The following is a 20,866-nucleotide window of genomic DNA, read 5'->3' on the forward strand; positions in this document are numbered from 1 at the left end:
AACTATTCTTAAAAAAAAATACAGCAAAAAAATATATAATTTCAAAAAAAAAATTTGAAAAAATTACAGAGCTTTTATGTTGATCACCAACTATTTGAAAAAGAAATAATCATTTGGAAAAAGAAATAATATTAAATGTTTGCATAACCAAAACAAAAAAAAAATGTGATCGTAAAAACATATTTGGAAGAAGAGAAAATATAGTTTAATTACTAATATCTTCACTAAATAAGGAAAAGTGCATCATGCAGATAAAAGAATAAATTCAAAAAGTATTTTAATTTAAAAAAATAGAGGTAATTATTGGTCAAAGCACTTCAATCAAATTTTAAAAAGACACAAATGTTTAATCTAAATGATATAGAAAAACTGTAGGGGATTTTAATTTTCCCTACTTTAAACTACCATCACGAACAAACGAAATTACTGTCTATAGAGCTTTTCGATTTTCTGGTATCTGTTATAGCTTAATACTAGAAAAATTGCTTGTGCTCTGCTGCGGGGTTTCAAACTATAATCGACAACAGCCATAACTAATATTCATAGAAAAATTCACTCAAAAGGCAGCAGCAACACAATTGCATTCTCAAATGCAGCAAGTTAGACAACGCACATTTTACTTGAGTAAGTCCCACAAAATCACAAATTAACAGTCATCTCCAAATAATTGAAAAATCAAGATATAGGTGAATCGATACGGCAAAATAAGCAGTTCAATTTGAGTTTACATTCTATTAGGTTAACACCAAGAGCCAATATATTTATGGTTATGGTTTTCAATCAGTGTTTTAGTGTCTTCTTTTTAAATTAGTGGTTCCTTTCAAATACAAAGTTTAGTCTTCTTAGCAAAGTCATTATTTTTTGTAGTGGTTGGTTGAAATAAAGAGGTAGTATGAAATTGTGACCATTAGACAATAGTATGGCTGTGATCTAATAGTAAATGAACTTAATTTCACACATAAGTTTGGTTTTGAACTTACTACATAAAAATGTCAACTTGCAAGACACTATATGAACTGGCTGGATAGCTAGTTGAATAAGCTTGTTCCCCTGTTTTTTCCCTTTCTTTTGAGTAATTTCCTCCTTCCCCTCACTCCCCCCAAACCATCTTCATCCCATTTTGCACTTTCCCAAAAGCCTTTTCTCTATCCCCGTCTTCACTTTATCACATGCTTTTTTATCCTAGCCATAATTAGACTAATGCGATTTATACCTAGAGAATAATGTGCTTTTTCACATGCTTTTTTCTCTCAAAATTTATAGAAATATGAAAATGATCATCACAAATTTCAGATCCTGCATTAAGCTAAATAAAACCAATTATTCAAATTCCTAAATTAAAACAGCATTTAGAAGCACTATAAACTCAAATCACAAAAAACATCAACAACATGGTGAGAATGAAGCTTTATTTTATAGAAAATGATAAATCTTTCTCAACCAATATGCTAAAAATGTCCACCACTAGTATATAATAAAAAACAGAATGCTAACTTCATCACATAGCACCACCTTTAAACGCATTTCTTTCCGAAATTAATTTAAGAAAAAATTTGACATTCACATGCCACTCATTAAGAAACTGATACTAACTGAAGTCGTATATTGTAAAATGCAAACGCTTTTAGAATTCCTAAGTCATATCAGTGAGCAAGAAACCCATACTAACTCAGGTTGTATAGTGTAATAACGCAACTGCAAAAAGACCAAGCTTCTGCTACTAAAAAGCTTTTACAAAATCATAAAACTCTTAACAGTTTGAACCCTACCGGAAAGTTTATATGAGTTGAAGAACAGCCGTACTTAAGAGCAGCAAGATCATAACCTCTTGCAGCTTCTCCTCCATGTCAGAACCACCTGCAGTCCAAATTAAGAAAGATTCAATGCCAGATCAAGAACAAAATAGTAATAATTTAAACTAAAATCCTTAATTATTGTTGCAGAGAGAATTCATATCAAGATTAACTACATTATTTAATTCGAATGGAATCCAAAAGCAGCATAAATATGAAAGGTAAAAAATTAATAGCAAAAGTCACATTTCAGCAGCAATTAATAGCAGAAATCTGAGTTTAGTGGCAGGGACCAAATAAACCTATGGATTTCAGCACTGCTTAAAAAATTAGACAAACACAGAATCCACTTTTTCCACTCATTTTTTTCTTGCAACACTGTTGCCTGTTGGGCACCCAACATCACCAAAACTGAGCTCGCCGACACACAAATAAGCACAGTGACAATGTGTGGGAAATATACATTAAATTCACAATAATAATAAATAAATAAATAAGGAAAAGTGAGAAAAAAATTGGCCTCTATTGAGAGCACCAGCTACCGTACACTTTTTTGTGAGGTTGGCGAAGAGCTCTCTTTAGTGGCGCTCGTACCCTTCGAATACGTCACTCATCTTTCCCTAAGTTTCTCTCTGCATTCAACCCATCACACAATTTCAGCAATAATTCAGTTTGAACGATCTGAAATCAATGGAATCGGAAGTAAATATCTGTTTCGATCGGAGATTTGAATGGATCGCCGGAGACGATGGCTGAAGAGCAGTGGCGGATGTTTATTTTTTGTTCTAGGTGGCGGTGGTGGCGGCTTGCTGTCGAAGCGATCGAAACGGTAATGTGCGCGGAAGGAAACCTCTCTCTCTCTACATGTGACCCTTCCTTTCACCGCCAAAATAAGGCATCAAAACACCTTGCTTGCTCCTGTTCAGAAGAGCCTTACTTGCTCATGTTCAGTGCCCCCACCCCTCCCTCTTTCTCTCTGCCTCTGCAACCCGCCTCTCTCATTCTGTTTTTGCCTTACTAAATGTCAGACCATCCTCGGTCAATCAAGTCAGTGCAATCCTCACAAAATCCCTCACTCAATCGGGTCAGTGATAACCGGATCCGGCTTCTTTGCCCTTCCAGTTTTTATACATCATCATTCTCTTTTATTTTGTAGGATCACGACCACATTAACATTTTATATTAATTTTTTTATATAAATAATAAAATAAAAAATAATATTAATATAAAATATTAACGTAATTTAACCGTAACAGCATAAATAAAAAAAATAAATATGTATGGAACTGGGAAGCTAGAGAGGCCGGGGCCGTGATAACTTCCCTCAATTTCCTCCCTCACCCTCTGCAACAATGGCACATCCTGAACTACTCCCTCACTCCCATCGAACCCAGGCATACCACCACTCTTCCAAACGAAGAATGACCAAAATACCCATGAAATTTCCAATCCAGTCCGTCGGATTTTGAATGTAGATAGGGTAAAATAGGCATTTGACGTTCAGGGCTTTAATCCATTCAATGGTCACCACCGAAGCCCACTTCGGGCCCAAAACCAACCGCCCTAAAAAACCCAAATTGTGGTCAGTGTCAGAGATGTAAATATTCAGCCCAAATATGATGCCATTATTGTAAATAACGTGAAATCGAGGGGCAAAAGTTTGACTGTAGATAGCTACAGTCAAATCCTTCGTCAATTTTAGAATGTATAATGTTCGGCCTATGACAGCCAAAATACATAGCTTGTTTTCTGTTGAGATGCTTCTCTCAAATCTGGCCAATTAATGAAGAGCATAACTACAACACCATTAAGCAGACAAAGTTCGTTCTTTTAAGTTTTGTTTACAAAGTTGAGTTTTCCTCAAGGGATCTTCACCTTTCAAGCTATATATTTTATGGTTCTCAATTCTTACAATTTTCATTGTTTTGTTGCTAACTTGTTTACTCACCGTTATTCAAAATTTGACTCTTCTTTTGCGCTAAGTTGATTTGCCCTGAAATTTGCTAATAAGATTTGCTCAAACGTATTTCTTTTACAATTTCTCTTGTGTTTGCTTTAATCGCGTACTGACGTTAGTGATTGCGAAAATGAAATTGTTGATGTCAGTGCTCAACTTTACTGTTTACTTTTTGTATAGCTAAGTTTATTGTAGCTCGAGATACCTTTTTTATATGTGAGTAAGTCTTCCACCAAATCAGAAACTAAAGCGTTTTATATACGTTGAAACGTGATTGGAAGATGCCTTGTCATCCATTCTTTTCGATTTCCTGTGTTTGAGTTATATTATTTCCTCCATGATGTGAAGTTGTTTCCGAAGTATATTTATTGGGATATTGAGATGCGCGTTCTGGTACTTTTTGGAATATGACTTGAAACTTTCGGAGCAAGCGCAAACCAGAGTTTACCGTTCTAGTTCCTCTTTTGATTATATAGTTATATTCTCAATTGTCATTACCTCGAGATTACTTGGTAATGACGTGATTATACAGTTATATTCTCAACTTGCTATTACCTCGTGATTACTCGGTGGTAGTGACATGATTACATAGTTATATTCTCACCTTGTCATCATCTCGAGATTACTCGACAATAACATAATTATATTTCAGCTTATACTAGTTACGGCTAGTGTATGATTTTGTATGCGTGTAATATAGTGTCAGAGACCCATTAAGTGTGGTCCTTTGGGGATGCAATAAATGTGGTTACTTGCATGTGTTTTAATTTGGGCTTAGCCCTATTTTCGGTAGACTTTAATAGTTGAAAACTTGAGTTATGACTTTATGCATATTATGGATTCGTCGCCAATCCACATGATGGCTAGCTGATAGGATTTTTAGTACTTGCATAAAGAGGGTTAAAAATCACACAAAATACTTGTAAGAGAACAAGGTAGTTGTAGTAAAAATGCTCATGTAAGGTCGTTCCCACAAGGATTATCTAAAACAATTTATGTAAAAGTAAAATCTTAGTTAATTATTTGAAAACAAAGTTTGAAAATAGTTGTTTTTCAATCTAAAAATAATAAAAACGAATTTAATAAAAGTAAGTGAGGAAAATCAACAAGAAATCAATTTTAAAGAAATCAAATTAAAAAGAAACGGCTTTGAGAAATAGATTTGTAAAAGCACTAGGGTTCCACCGTTCTCTTAACAATATTTTGTAGATTCACTAATTACTTATGAATTACACATGCAACTTTGAATGTTAGGTTTTCCTAATGCATATTCAACTTGTGGCATTCAAGATAGAGCATATATCAAACATGCAATTCGTCTATAGCATTCAGATCAAATATAAAGATGCATGACTCATTATGTTCTATGAAAACCCTTTGAAAAAACATGCAATCCTTAAGATGTGGCATTCGCCCTAAGTGACTTACAATTATTAATAATTCAAAGCATGCATGCATAATATCATAAGCAATAAAATAAAAACTACATATTCATGCTAAGGCTGATGGCCCTGCCTTAGCAAAAGAAAGTTAATTATACATGTTCAATCGAAAGAGTTTCATTGAAATAGAAAAAAAGTGAAAACACCTTGTAGAATAAAGTTTGAAAATCTCTTAAGCTTTGGCCAAAATTCTCTCTCAGATATCACATTGAAAAGAAGAACACAGAGCTAGCCATAATGGCATATTTATACTACGTAGAAAATCCAATCCTTCCTAGAAAATGACTTAAAATAAAACTAGGAAACCAAATAAATTAAAATAAATTAGAAAACATAATCCTAAATTGACTAGGATAAACAGCTCAAAATCTGCACAACGACGTTTTGGATCCAAATCTCCTTCAAAAGTGGCCCAAAATAGCTGGATTTAAAGTTTCGAATAATCTGAACACTTCTCCAGAAGGCCATGAACCCAACATATGTCATCTTAGGCTCATAAAATCGCAATTAAGCCCAAAAAGTCACTTTTTAGCATCACGCATTGCTTTTTTATTTCATCGCTAGAAAATAACTACTTGGTAGAAAGAAAAAAAAGCCAAAAATTTGACACAAACAAGCTAAAGGACTCACGAATGTCCTCCAATTTGAATCACTTTAAAATTTGCCCGTTTGATCACGTTTTGCTCAAGAGGATGTCGAATGTCCTATATTGAAAATATAAAGTTAAGTATCAAAATTCTACCAAAATAATTACCAAAACATACTAAAATAGGATAAAATATATAATATGAAATCGACTCATCACTAGCATATCTCAATTTCGGTGCCCACTGAACATCGAAGTTCCGGTGTGTCGGCGAACTAAAGGTTTTTTTGTTTTTTGTTTTTTTTTTAAACAAACGTTATTATCTAAATCAAGGGGGAGATTGTGAGGTTAGCTTCATAATGAGCTAGTAATAATGTGGTTCAAATTCGCTTTTGGTGGAAAATCAAACCTAAGATCTTTTACGTACTAGTGAAGATGAATACTATGAAACCGTAGTACTAAGTAACAACTATAATTTTTTTTTAGTTTCTCTCTTTCATCTTTCGACTGTTAAGGCAGGAAATTCTTGTATACATCAATGTACAATAAACACTTTTAAATGTAACGGCTGGACTTGCACCCGATAAAATTTCAATGTACTTCGCGGAAATCACGAGTTAAATGGGACCCCTTAGGCCTCGTTTGGCAGCTCGGACAGTACTGACTATTTCTGTCGGATAGGATAAATAGCCACCGGATAGTACTGACTAAATTAGTCGGGTGTTTGGTGCAGTATCGGACTAGTGACCGTATTATTTATACTGTGTTTGATATTATACTATATAGGAGGCATCAAACTTTAAAAAAAAAAAAATTTAAAAAATGAAATCATTTTTTTGTTCCCAGGTCTCTCCGCACCCCCCAAACACTCTCCCTCTCTCTCCCTTCTTCTTCCCCGACGGTAGAAGAATCCCAAATAATTGTTCCCCAACTCTCTCCGCCACACCCCCCAAACTCCCTCCCTTTCTCTCCCATATTCTTCTTTCCCGACTAAATAATTCGGACGTTTTGGTTGGTTTTATTAAGCGGGTGTATACCGTATTATCCTATCCGACCGGTTAAATTAATCTGGTGCTTATTTAGTACGAGTGAACGCCAAACACCTGGATTCGTATAACTAATCATATCCGATCCTTTATCCGATTTGCCAAACAGAGCCTTAAATTAGAGGATGTTTAAGAGCATCCCCAGCGTGGGGTTTAGCTCGGGGGACGGGCTCCAAAACGGAGGCCCGAGTGAAGGTGGACCAGCTCCAGCGTTGGGAAGCCGGGGGGAAGGGGAAGGCCCGAGGGCCAGGCCCGTGAGGAATCGACAGGCCTTGAGCCCGGGGTGGGAGTGACGCCATGCTGACGCCAGCGTGGCGTCAGCCTATTATTTTATTTTTTTTGTGTCAGGCGCGTGCACCCCACCCGCGCGTGGGGGCGCGTCCTGACACATTAATCAGAAAAAAAAAAATGTTTGTCTGTTACCGTTGGGAAGCCACGTGGCTTCCCACGGTACGTTAGATCGTAATGGTCACTTAATGTGGACCGTTAGATCTCAACGGTAAAAAATTTTCAAACTGTCAGATTTAATATCCACCGTTCGATCTGAGATCAACGGTGGATATTAAAATGCTTTAAAAATTAAAAAATAAATGAAAAAATAGTTTTAAAAATCTGAAAAGTTACCGTTGTGACACGTGGCACAATCTGGAGCGTTGGAATTCAAATTTTTTTATATCCAACGGCAGAGATTAATTAATTGAATAAAAATTCAAAAAAAAATGTAAAAAATTCAAAAAAATTCAAAAAAAAATCTGAAAAAAATTGTAAAAAAAATTGTTTTTACTTTTCTATAAATACCTTCTCATTATCATCTACCTTCACAACAATTTCATATTTTCTCAACCACTTTCAATCACATTCCTTTCTTTGTCTCAAAGTTTGAATCAATTTTTTTTCAACAAAATGACCACTGGTGCAGGTACGAATTGGTCGCTTATTGAAGATGTTGCGTTGTGTACTAGCTGGGTTGAAGTTACTCATAGTTCGCTTACGGGTAATGAGATGCAGTTAAGAGAAATCTTATCCGATATTACATTTAAAATTATTTTGTATTAATTTTATAAATAAAAAAAAAAAACTAATATTTTATTGCCTATTGCCAGGGCTATAGAAGTGTAACGGTGGAGATGCAAAATCTATTGCCAGGGCTACTTACTGTTCATTAAGGGCAATTACTGTTCATTAGGTGGATTGAATAGTGAATTGCCAGGGGGGAGGGCTCCAACGCTGGAGTTGCTCTAACAGATGCTCAGCTTTATAAAAAGTAGGGAGAAAGAAAAGTGCAAATTGACAGACCAATAAACTATAACAAGCGTGCCCGCTTTATGACTAATGTTCACTCTGCTTTTTGACGACAAAAGGCTCCTGCGTGTTTTGTGAAATTTCCGGTCAGCTTCCATAATATGGCCCGAAAAGTTACTTTTCATGTCAAAAAACGTAGAGTGTTTTTAAGAATGGGTCTAGTTATCTAATTATATGGTTTTATTTATTTTATATTCATTTTATATTTCTAAAAATATTAAAAATCAATTAAAATCTTCTAATATTACTCATTTTCCAACTCCAAAAATATATATTTAATATCTTATAACAAAAAAAATAATATACTAACATAAATTTATCTGCAAAACATTCTACCCTAACTCAAGTAACAAATATATAAATGTATATAATACCTATAAGTGAGATATGAAACCTAATTAAAAGGTAGAAAAAACACAACATACCTACAAGCAAGACATATTAATCTTTGACAGGTTAATTATAAAAAAAGAATCTGTCATATAGGTAGATAAATATAATTAACATGTGATATAAGTTGATTATAAAAATTAAAAATAAAATTTATAAATGAGGTTTAAAGCAAGAGGAAGAACAAGAAATAACAAAAAGATAAATAAAAAGAAATAAGCAAAGAGATAATTGGAAAGAAATTTGATTTTTATAATAAATCTTATCATTGAACAAATAACTATTGATAATTAAATAATTAAATATAACAAATTAGACTTATTTTAATAAACTGGACTATTCTTACTATTGGCTTAAAAAATTAAACTTATATCAAGTTTTCCCTAATAAAATATTAAGGATTTAACAATAAAAGAACTGTGGTATATCGCGTTAAAGTATTACTTTACGTTATCCCAACTAATAAGTTCTTATGTGACATAATGATGCCTCTTTTCCATTTCCTTTCATTTTTCATTTTCCTTTCGGTGCATTTCCCCTTTATCCTGTTCTTTTACACCTCTCTCGTTTTTGGTGCAACCATTCCTTTCATTGTCTTTTACCATTATTTAATCTTAATAAAAACTTATCAGCTCCAAAAATTTTGAAATTATGTTTTGCTCTACAATTAAGATTGAGTTTAATTCTATTAAGCCTTCTGGCTTGTAATGAACCTTCATGCATTAATATATATATATATATATATATATATATATATTTAAATTTTCTCCCTAATTTGGTGAATATTTCTGGGTTTACATTTCCATCCATTTACTACGCTCGTTGTGGGGGTCACTCGGCCATTGATTGTAGCATCCTTTTGCCTATATGAACTCTTGAGAATCTAATCATGCAGCATTACCATTGAGAATCTAATCATGCAGCATATCATTTTAATTATCTATTTCCCTGTAAGATTAAAGAACCCATTTACCATTCAAATGTGCTAGAATGAATATTAAAGAAATTTAAAGTTTCATCATAACACCAATTAACAATATGAAGAGTAGCTAAACCTCTTATAAACTCATGCAAAATTTATTCTCTCATCAATGTATGACTCATTCTCAACACTCCTCTTCATGTGCAGCGAATTTTCGAGCTTAACACGTGTATAATACAATGAGATGACGTAAAACATATGTGACCATTAATTTTACACGTGGGATAACCTGCTCTAATACTATAAAAAAATTGAGATTCCATCATTAAATCAATTAGTAATATAAGAAATAATCCAACCTCTTATAAACTCATATAAGATCCCTCAATACAAAGTTCATTCTCAACCAATATAACATTACTCACCCGATAAAATTCCAATGTACCATGTGGGAATCACTCCCCCCTAATTCGCGTGTTAAATGGGACCCCTTAAATTAGAGAATGCTTAACAGATGCTCGCCTTTATAAAAGCAGGGAGGAAGATAAACGGAAATTGACAGACCAAAAAGCCATGGCAGGTGTGCCTGCTTTGTGACTAAAGTTCGCTTTGCTTTTGACTAAAGGCTCCTCCATGCCTTGTGAAATTTCCAATCAGCTTCCAGCCGCCATAATACGGCACTGTATACAATGCACTACGCTTAGTACTGTATCTTATACCAATACGAAAACTTTCAGTTGATGGGCACTGTTTACCAACAGTGATTTCACGAAGATACCTTTCGTTTTTCTTCCCGTTCCTGCTTTGCCTTTTAATGTTAAACAGTGGATTTACAAATTTCCCCTTACTATTTGTTGGCTGGGGGTGCCACCACCTCTTAAGAATAGACCTGTTTGTTCCATTTGCATCCAGAATCTCCCCAGTTCTCTCTCTCACAAACCACGAACCCCAGCTCAATCTCTCTCAAAACCTGTTAACTACAACACAATCCGGTCCCGATTCGAAGAAAGCTTTAAGCCCAGAAAAAGTTCGGTTTCATGGTGAGTTCTCCTACCAATTAGGGGCTTCTTTTTTTTTTTCTTTTTTTTTTTTTCTTTTTCTGGGTAGCATGCATTATTTTCTGAATTAATGATCGAGGACTCGAGGGCTTTGTTATAAAAAAAAAAAAAAAAAAGTATTGGTTGTGGGTCAGGTAAGAAGTTTTTTAGGTACTCAAGATTCTTGAATTCTAGATGTGTTTTTCACTAATTGCATGCTTCATACAATTAATACAAATACAAAATGGAAAAATGATTTTCATCCATAAATAATGTTCAAATACTTGAAAATTTTGTTTTAAATCGGGTTTGGTTTCATCGGTTTTTCTGATTTTGAAACTTTTGTTTTCAGGCTCCGAAGGCTTTTAAGGGCTTGTTTGATATTACGTTAAAAAAATTTCATCATTTCTCAAAACATTTTTTTTAAGAACATCTCTTAAAAACAATTTTCTTTTAAGACTCCAAAACTTGTTTAGTATGAGATTTAAAATTTAAATTTAAATTTTAGATAAGATTGCTGAAATTAAGTTTGGTTGCTTTGCAGGGGAGTTTGTTTTGATTTTTTGTGGAGGAATTCCAGTTTCCGGCGCTTCGTATTCTTCAATTACAGGTAAATGAATGTTGCATGTGAAATTTTTTTTCAACAAAAAAAGAAAACCCTTTTGTTGGGTTGGGAGAAGCCATATTGCTTCTATTGGCATAAAACTATTCCCACACAATCAAAGTATGCAGTGGTTTGATAATTAAGTACAGAAAATCATCAGCTGATATCCTTCTTCTCTTTGCGTGATAAAATCATGTCTTTAAGATTATGGTGCTTATTCTGATTCTTATCTGTAACTGTACGTTGGTGATATAACATTAGAGGCTTGGGGTAGTAGGTTTTGTAGTCTTTTCCTGAAATATAACTGAGTACATCATAATCGTTGCATTCCTTGGTTTGTGATTTTGTTGCTCTGAGTACCGAGGTTTATCTTTTGGTGCTCTCTGATTGGTTCTCACATTTGAGTCATCTCACCAAATCATTGATGTAGATTTCCTCTTGAAATTTTAGCTTTGGAATAGGTAGGTGGCGATCTCTGGATTCACATAACCTAATACTTGAAGTCTTCTTTTCCTTGGGTTGGAAAAATCATTAGAGAGTAGTATTTCCTATTGAAATTAATTTTGCATAATTGCATTAAAATAGGCAATAATTCTACTTGAGTTGATATTTCTTAAAGAAAAACTAATGAAAAGGTCATCAAATCTTTACATTTTAATAAAAAAAATCATCCACTAACTTTATTTGATGATAAATATAAAAGAATTTAAAAAAAACATAAAAAACCCAACTTGCGCTGGGCGCGTCTCCCAACCCCCCTTCCACACTCCACTTTTTTCCCCGATTGTCTGATACATTAATAGATTATTTATTTATTTTATTTTTGCTTAGAATAATAAAAAGAGTTCAAACTGAATTACATTCCCCAGTTTCATATTTGTGGTGTTTTTTTTTTTTTTTCTAATAATAGTCAAGATGATGAGAAATTTTTCAATGTGCCCGCAGCACAGGATGGTACATCACGTGTCTATGTACAAGTTGTGAGATTCTTGTGTTAAAAAATTAATTACACAAAAAATAAAATTTCTCGCTACTTACATAATAACACGTGATGTGCCACTTGTGTTATGGGTACAAGGTAAAGTTTCTCCAAGATAACACTCAAGCTCAAAAAATTGGATGGAGAGCTACATTTATTTTTGTAGGTATGTAAAAAAATGTGAGGAAATTTTAATTTAGTAATTGAAAACAATTTTTTAAATATAATTATCGAGAACATAATCTTCTCAAGGTTTTGATCTAAAGGATGACTTCTGAGTTCATCATTTTTGGCGCAATGGGGGCTTTTATTAGACCAAAAAGGGTCTAAGTTTCAAATCTTATGAAATTGAACCAAGAAGTCAACACTATTTATAAAACTTGACCATTAAGTAGACACTATTCATGAAACTAAACCAATAAGTAGATACTATTTATGAAATTGGACCAATAAGTAGGCACGATTTATGAACTTAAACAAGAATTAGGCATTATTTCTAAAACTAAACCAATAGGTGGAAACTATTTACGAAACTGGACTATACGCAATTTACGAAACTAGACTAAGAATTAGACAATATTTATGAAACGAGACCAAGAACTAGGCATTATTTATGAAACTGAACCAATAATTAGGCATTATTTATGAAACTGGACCAAGAAAGAGACTATTTATGAAATTGTACCAATTACTATACATTATTTATGAAACAAGACCCAAGAACTACTCTTTATGAAAGTGGACCAAGAACTAGGCATTATTTATGAAAGTGGACCAAGAACTAGGCACTATTTATGAAATTGGACAAATAAATATTGTAGTACCGTTCAGATAGTGCAGTTTCATACGTAGTGTTCAGTTTCATAAATAGTGTTCAATTTCATAAACAATGTCTTTGATGGACGCATGGGTCCCGCGTGTCAGGTCTTTTTTTTAATATTAAAATTATGTCATTTTCATTAAAATTTAAGTTATTTTGTCCTTTTTATTAAAATTTAAGGGTTTTTCATTATATTTAATTCTTTTTCATTAAATAAAGTTATAACATGGCTTTTGGTTAAAATAAACTTAGTCCAAGCCTTTTTCATGAAAGTTCCCATCTCTTAGTAAAAGAAACTAATATAATAATTGAGGGTCCGTTTGAAACCGCTTTTGCGCGGTTTAGAATCACTTCTGAATAAAGCACCTCCCACTTTTAAACCTAGAATCACTTCCCAAATAGGCACTAAGCAATACAAGATCCAAAAGCTTTAAATAATCATTTAAGTTAATCCACCTGCTAATTAGGAAGAAAAATAATCAATTTGTAAATTACTCTAATAACAGTGGTTGTGGAAAATTAGTATCCGGTCCCTAGTTACTAATGTTTATTGACTAAGACCTTATTAGTTTTCAGATTTTGATTAAAGTCTCTACCATTAATGTATTAATGAATTTAAGTATCAGTTACATAATTTTTTTAAATAAAAATTAGTAATTGTTATAGGGTTTTAATATTCACACCCTTATTACACTCCTAATTAATTTTCAATTCAAAATATTTCCCAAAAAAAAAAAAAAAAATTAGTTTGCACCCATTAATTTTTTTATAGAAATGTTTTCAATTTTTAATCTTAAATGTAACCATTCATATAACTTTTCAATTTTTTAATCCTAAATGTAAACAATACTTTTTTTTAGTATAACATGTACCCATTTTTTTTTATTAAGATACATTCAATTTTTTTCTAATCTATGTTTTGAACTTATATGCGTATATTCTATTTCGTTGATTTAAGAACGTATCCCCGTCAAGTTTAATCAAATAAATTTAATAATGTTATTAAGCATTTTTTTTTTTTGTGGTTTTGGAAAATGTACCCATGTTTTGGTACAATAATTTTTTTTATTATTATTTATGAATGTACCCATGTTTATATATACACAATATATGAGAGTATAATTTATCCTTTAATATTTTTAATTCCACAAATTATGGGTTTTATTTAAAATCTCATAAATATAAAAAACTATAACTACAAATTTCAATTTTCAATTTAAAAATATAATAACCTACATATAAATACATTATTTCATTAATGTTAGGGATTTCGATCAAAAGCTAAAAACCAACAAGGTTTCAGTTAAAAAACATTGTTAAAAAGCATTGATAGTTAGGGACCGCATCCAAACTGTCCCCTTTGATAATTATTATTCTAAGCAATGCACATATAAAACTATGATCTCTCATCTTATCAATCTTAGATTTAAATGGTAACTAGAGATTACAAAGAGAGATGAAAACAAGTTTAATAACAATTAACGATTTTGTTATTGCATGATTCAGTGAGTTTCTTACTGAATAACATCGTAGAGGAGAAATGATCACTTGTAGGAAAATGATTCAATGAGTTTTAGATAACATTTGATTCATTTTTTATTTGCTCAATAAGACGATTAAAAAGAAATTAGAGTGTGTATAAGTAACAAATTAATGAGAGTATGTAAAATGTAAAAAGAAATCAGAGTATGTAATGGGATCGTTAACAACAGAATCAAGAATAATGATTATGTTTATCTCGTTGAATCAGCATTTTCTATTTGTCAAAGAATAAGACAAACATAATGATGTCTAAATTCAGAAGTTGGAATACAACTATGACTCATTGAGTTTCTATTTGTCAGGAAATGTAAATTGCTGGTTTCATATATTAAGTTCAATTGTTAGAAAGTAGAATTTTTCTTCGGTTTGGACGTGATTTTTTTTCATATATTTAATTACTTACAAAACTTGATCGTCTCTGTTTCAACTCTATTTGCGTTATGAATAGCAACTCTTTCCAAGTTTAACATGGATTTATTTTTACAGTAGAATTATCTACAGAAAATTTCTCTAAAGATGCTTACAATGGAGGGACACTGATTCAGAACACTGTGGACAAGTCTTTACAAGCTAATTCTGCAGGTAATAGAAACTACGCCTTTTCTCTCTGCTTGCATGCTTTTTAATATTGAGAGAAATTGAAATTGTATTTTAGAATTAGCGTTCTGTTTGATGATCAATTGCCTAGAAAGGGTTCTTGAAATTGTATTTTAGAATTAGTATTTTTCTTGATTCAAAACAATAGGTCTATAATTTCCTTCCTACATTCCATGTATTTACATAGTATTGCCTATCGTAAATATATTTACAAATTTTACATGTTTTATACGGTTTTGAAACACTCAACATAAGGGACCTCTGTTTCATATGTATTTATTTTTGGCTTAAATGTCAAAATGGTCCCTGTGTTATAGCCACATGGCAAATTTAGTCCCCATGTTTTTGTTTTGGTTAATTTAGTCATCGTGCTTGTCTCTGTTAGTCAATTAAGGACATTTCATTCAATTTCTTTTAAAAAATTCATAAGAAAAATTATATGAGATATTATTATCATTTCTCTTTACAGAAAAATGCAAATCAATGAGAAATAACACATATAAGAGATAAAACTTCCAATCTGAAAAATGATTAAGGTTGTGACATAGAAAAGAGAGGGTAATGTTAGGGAGGAGGTTGGGAAATTGGAAGGAGAATAATTTTTCTTTTAATTTTTTATTTTATTTCATTTCTAAATATTTTAAATCAAATAAATAATTTTATAAATAAGTTTACAATAATTTATAAATTTTTTTACAGAAATTAGATGGAAATATCCTTAATTGGCTAACAAAGATAAACACAAGGACCAAATTGATCAAATTGAAAACACAATAACTAAATCACAGAGACCATTTTAACATTGAAGCCTTTATTTTTGGAACACTTCCAACCCAGCCAAGTCCCCTGGGCGGTGAGCTCTGGAATCCCCCTACCCAAAAAATAGAAAAAGAAAACGCAGCTCCAGCCCATTCCAATAACCTCGGCTCCCCTGGAGCCCCCACTTTTCCCCCAGGCCCGAATTGACTGGCCCAACCACTGGGTGGTATGACATCACTTTGATGTTAGCCATGATTAGAAAATTATAAAAAATACAAAAACTTATAAAAAGTTAATTAAAAATATAAAAAAGTTATAAATTTTTTTTCTATAAATACCATATTTTTTTCATTTTACACCACATTTCAATATTTTCAAATACTTTTCAACTAATTTTTTTATTGTCATTCCAAATTAAAAATAAAATTATTTCTTATAAAAAATATATTTTAATACCAATAACCTGGGCTATTTGGTGGGGATGCGCTGGGACAGTTACTGTTCATTGAAGACAGTTACTAACTTACCATATTCACTTTGGCGGATTGGGTTGCCTATAGCACGTGGGGACATTTAGGGGTAGGGTTGCTCTAAAAAGTGGAGTTTAAGGCAGCCGACGAGAAATGACTCCAAACGCATCTACTTTTGTGTTAAATCTTAAATATAATAAAGTCAGTCTTTGTTTAATATCAATCCAATAACTCTTGGTTTGAATTAGTTTATTTGTAGCGAAAACGAACCATAGTTTTCGTTACATTGATATTGCTAGCTAATTTGTGATTATCTTCCCCCAGCAAAACTCAATTCCATTTGCAAAGAAGAGATCGATCACGGCTATGGAGGTGGTAGGCGGAGCATTTTTCTCCGCTTTCTTTCAACAAGTATTTCAAAAGATGGATTCTCAGGAGGTCAAGAACTTCATCAGAGGAAAGAAACAGACTGATGAGTTGCTGAACAAGTTGAGGATCAAATTGTTGTCTGTCAATGCTGTTTATGACGATGCCGAGCAAAAGCAATTAAGTAACCCAGTTGTGAAGCAGTGGCTGCATGAGCTTAAAGAGGTAGTCTTTCATGCTGAGGACCTACTGGACGAGATAAAGACAGAAGCGTTAAGGCGGAAAATGGAAGCTGAATTTGGAAGTAGCACAAGCAAGGTACAAGACCTCATCTCTGCTTCTTTCCATGCTTTTGATGAGTCTGTAGACAGCAAGATAAAGGAAATTCTTGGGAGGTTAAGCTTCATTGTAGAACAGAAAGATGCCCTTGATTTGAAAAGAGGTAGTAGACACAAAATCTCACAAACATTGCCTTCAACTTCTTTAGTAGAAGGCTCTGATGTATATGGAAGAGATCATGAGAAGGAAACCATCATTCAATTGTTGCTATCAGATGATGTTACTTGTAATAAGATTGGCGTCATTCCCATCGTGGGCATGGGTGGGATCGGAAAGACCACCCTTGCTCAGCTCTTATACAATGATGATCGAGTGAAGCAGCATTTTGAGCTCCGGGCATGGGTTTGTGTTTCTGATGAATTTGACGTTGTTAAGATCACACAAACAATTTATGCATCAATCCCTTCACAAACCTGTGATACCACAGACCTAAACCAGCTTCAAGTCAAACTTAAAGATGCTTTGGCGGGGAAGAAGTTTCTTTTTGTTCTTGATGATGTTTGGAACGAGAATTACAATATTTGGGATTCCTTAAGACGCCCCTTCGAGTCTGGAGCTGATGGAAGTAAGATCATTGTGACCGCAAGGAATGATGGTGTTGCATCTACGATGGGTACTATTCAAACCCACTATTTAAAGCACTTACTTGAGAAAGACTGTTGGGATTTATTTGCAAAACATGCCTCCAAAGATGCAAGTGGTGTTGTAGATCCAAATCTTGAGGTAATTGGAAGACAAATTGTTAGCAAGTGTAAAGGCCTTCCTTTAGCTGCAAAATCTCTCGGTGGTCTCTTACGCTCTGAATCAAATATGGAGGTTTGGGAAAATGTGCTAAAAAGTGACATATGGGAGTTGTCAAATGCAAAGATTAACATTCTGCCGGCTCTATGGTTAAGCTACCGGTACTTGTCTCCAGAGCTGAAGCGTTGTTTTGCTTATTGTTCGATATTTCCCAAAGATTATAAATTTAACAAGTCTGAATTAATTTTGTTGTGGATGGCTGAAGATCTTTTACTACCCCAAAAGAAGACTATGTTGGAAGATGTTGGAAAGAAATACTTTGATGATCTACTCTCACGGTCATTTTTTCAACACTCGTCTTCAAATGATTGTTTCATCATGCATGATCTGATGCATGATTTGGCGACTTACGTATGTGGGGAATTTTGCATTAGATTGGAAGACCATGACTTCTCCTTGGACGTTGTGAGCAAGGGTCGTCACTTTTCTTATATGCAGTATTCATCTAATGTTGATTCTGAGAGATTTGACACTATTTATGAAGCTAAGTATCTGCGCACCTTCATTTTTGGCCGCAGCTATTTTCAGCTGCCAGCACGACTTGATCTCCTTTTAGTGCTACCGTGTTTAAGAGTTCTCAAACTACGTGGGCATGATATCAGGGAGTTGCCTGATTCGATTAGCAACTTGAAGCATCTACGGTACCTCAACTTATGTGGGAATCCAATAATGAAATTACCAGACACGGTATGCAGTTTGTGTAATTTACAAACGTTATTGTTGTCGGATTGTTGGCATCTTGTTGAGTTGCCCACCGATTTGAGAAGACTTATCAACTTGCGCCATCTTGATTTGAGACGTACGAAAATAAGAAAGATGCCCCCCCACATGGGCATGTTGAAGGATCTCCAAACATTTGGAGGTGAGTTTGTCTTGAGCAAAGATGCTGGGGGATACATTGATGAGTTAAAGGGGTTTCAGCATTTGAGTGGAAATCTTCATATTTCAAGGCTTCAAAATATCAAACATGCTAAGGATGCTTTGGAGGCCAAACTGAGGGACAAGAAGCTCAGTGAAATACATTTGAAATGGGAAGGTGACACTGCTGATTCTGAAAACGATAACCAAGTGCTGGGCAACCTGCGGCCCAATACAAACCTAAAGGTACTGGCTATAGAAGGATACGGAGGTACAAAGTTTCCAGGTTGGTTGGGAGATGAGTCTTTCTGTAATCTTGTCATTCTCCGACTTGAGACTTGTGGATATTGTTTCTCCCTCCCAGCATTGGGGCAGCTACCGTCTCTGAAAAGGCTTGAAATTGATGGGTTGAATGAAGTGGTATCAGTGGGGTCTGAGTTTTATGGGGGAATTAAACCTGCATTTAAATCTCTGGGGTTTCTGAGTTTCCGCAGTATGCGGGAATGGCAAGAGTGGTGTTTCCCTGGAGGTGAAGAAGAAGAAGGCGGACATTTTCCTAATCTTTGCGAGCTTATTCTGGAGAACTGTCCCAAACTAACGGGGAAATTACCGTTACCCTACTTCCCAAGACTTGAGCGGCTAATTTTGCAGAAAGTTAATATCGAATCCCTTGCTTGTTCGCAAGAATGCAATAAATTCAATATTGAACTCCCATCCCTCCGTGACTTGAGAATATCAGATTGCCTGAATCTGGTATGTTTTGTGGGTGGTGGAGTGCTGCTTGCGCCCAACTTGAAGGAGATATCTATGTGCCGTTTTAAAAACTTGTGGTCAGTGCCAGAGGAGATGCAGGCCTCTCTCCCGTCTCTTCAGTCTCTGTCCATAGAAGGGTGTAAAGAATTTAAATCATTTCCGAAAGAATCTAAATTCCCATCCCTCGATTATTTGATTATAGAGGGATGCCCAGAATTTGTGGGTTTCCCCCATGGAGGAGGACTGCAAGCGCCCAACTTGAAGAGGATGGAAATTAAAGCATGTAACGAATTCAGGTCACTGCTAGAGGAGAAGCACGCCTCTCTCCCGTCTCTTCAGTCTCTGTTCATAGAAGGGTGTAAAGAATTTAAATCATTTCCAGAAGAAGGGCTGCTGCCAGCCACTCTCACTTCTCTCACAATCTCCGATCATCCGAATCTGAAAACCATTGACGGCAAGGCGTTAAGACACCTCATCTCTCTCGAGAAGTTGGAGATTTTTTTTTGTCCTCGACTCCAGAGCTTGCCAGATGAAGGGCTACCCACTTCTCTTTCTCGTCTAGATATCTTCAATTGTGATTTGCTATCACAACGGTGCCAGAGAGGCACGGGAGAAGATTGGCCCAAGATTTCTCACATCCCCAATGTCGTGATTGGTCACCGAAAGATGTGATTTGCAATGGTACGTAATTCATCAACGTGCGTTTATGTGTTTATTTACGATCTGGCTGTGTAAATTTTAAATCATAAACATGTTTCAAATGTTAATGTTCACATAATAACAAATTTTACAGGTACTCTTGTCCCATATAAACTTGAAAGTATTTGCGATAGAAAGATACGGAGCTACAAAAATTCCAAATCGGTTAGGAGATGACTTGTTCGTTCTCTCATCTTGTTACTCTTGGACTTGTGGATTGTGAACATTGTTTTTCAATGCCAGCATTGGCACAGCTACCATCTCTCAGAAGGTTTGAAACTGATGGGTTAAATGGAGTGGAATTGTTCCTCTTTTCTTGTTGTGTCTTACGGTGGTTCTATTAGACGACAGTTTGTTGTATCGAACTAGTCTTCGGTGAAAAAGGAGCTTCAACAAGTTTATGAGCTCTAGTTTCCGAATTTCCTTTTTCAAGTTTGTTTCCAAATTATGTCTATTGAGAGGTAGATTTCGGTACTTTGAATTCGAATTCAAACATTTGGTTTGTAAAATAAGGATGATGATTTCGTTTCTGTGGAACTGTGAATCTATGATCATGCATGAATGTTGTAAGACCAGAGTCCTCTGTTGTTTACTAATCGATCTCAAGCGGTCTGGATTCGATTTGTATTAAGTAGTATTGCAAGATGATCTTATCTGCTAATCATGTCTTATCAAATGATTACCATTTCATCGTGCCCTTAGGGATGCATAGAGCTTCAAAAGTTTTCAAGTTGCTGCGCATGTGTTGCTTCTAAAAGAGACACTTTCTCAATTGTTGAATTAAACCTGGACTCCAAGATTGCA

General features: G+C 34.3%; 1 protein-coding gene and 1 long non-coding RNA gene across 4 annotated transcripts; one reads left to right on the forward strand and one right to left on the reverse strand.

The window, feature by feature from the left end:
• Window positions 1-320: 320 nt before the first annotated feature.
• Window positions 321-3,498, reverse strand: LOC125468619. 2 transcript variants are annotated; one of them, XR_007251010.1, is made up of 3 exons: window positions 2,341-3,493; window positions 1,770-1,857; window positions 321-1,182 (listed from the first exon to the last, which is right to left on the reverse strand). It is a non-coding gene; the product is annotated as an uncharacterized LOC125468619 (long non-coding RNA). The 2 variants fall into 2 exon arrangements; XR_007251009.1 differs by lacking the exon at window positions 321-1,182 and having other exon boundaries at window positions 1,396-1,857; window positions 2,341-3,498.
• A 6,786-nt stretch (window positions 3,499-10,284) lies between these two features.
• On the forward strand, window positions 10,285-20,637 carry LOC103960773 (putative disease resistance protein At3g14460). 2 transcript variants are annotated; one of them, XM_048564667.1, is made up of 5 exons: window positions 10,285-10,478; window positions 11,020-11,085; window positions 14,907-15,002; window positions 16,571-20,044; window positions 20,157-20,637. In XM_048564667.1, the coding sequence occupies exon 4, from the start codon at window positions 16,613-16,615 to the stop codon at window positions 20,033-20,035; it is 3,423 nt and encodes a 1,140-aa protein (XP_048420624.1). In that variant the 5' UTR covers window positions 10,285-10,478; window positions 11,020-11,085; window positions 14,907-15,002; window positions 16,571-16,612; the 3' UTR covers window positions 20,036-20,044; window positions 20,157-20,637. The 2 variants fall into 2 exon arrangements, with proteins under 2 accessions (XP_048420624.1, XP_048420625.1); XM_048564668.1 differs by lacking the exon at window positions 11,020-11,085.
• Window positions 20,638-20,866: the final 229 nt, after the last annotated feature.

Source organism: the organism of the source record quoted next, unplaced genomic scaffold (assembly GCF_019419815.1).
Source record: "Pyrus x bretschneideri cultivar Hongxiangsu unplaced genomic scaffold, Pyrus_bretschneideri_v1 Contig39, whole genome shotgun sequence".
NCBI lineage: Eukaryota > Viridiplantae > Streptophyta > Magnoliopsida > Rosales > Rosaceae > Pyrus > Pyrus x bretschneideri.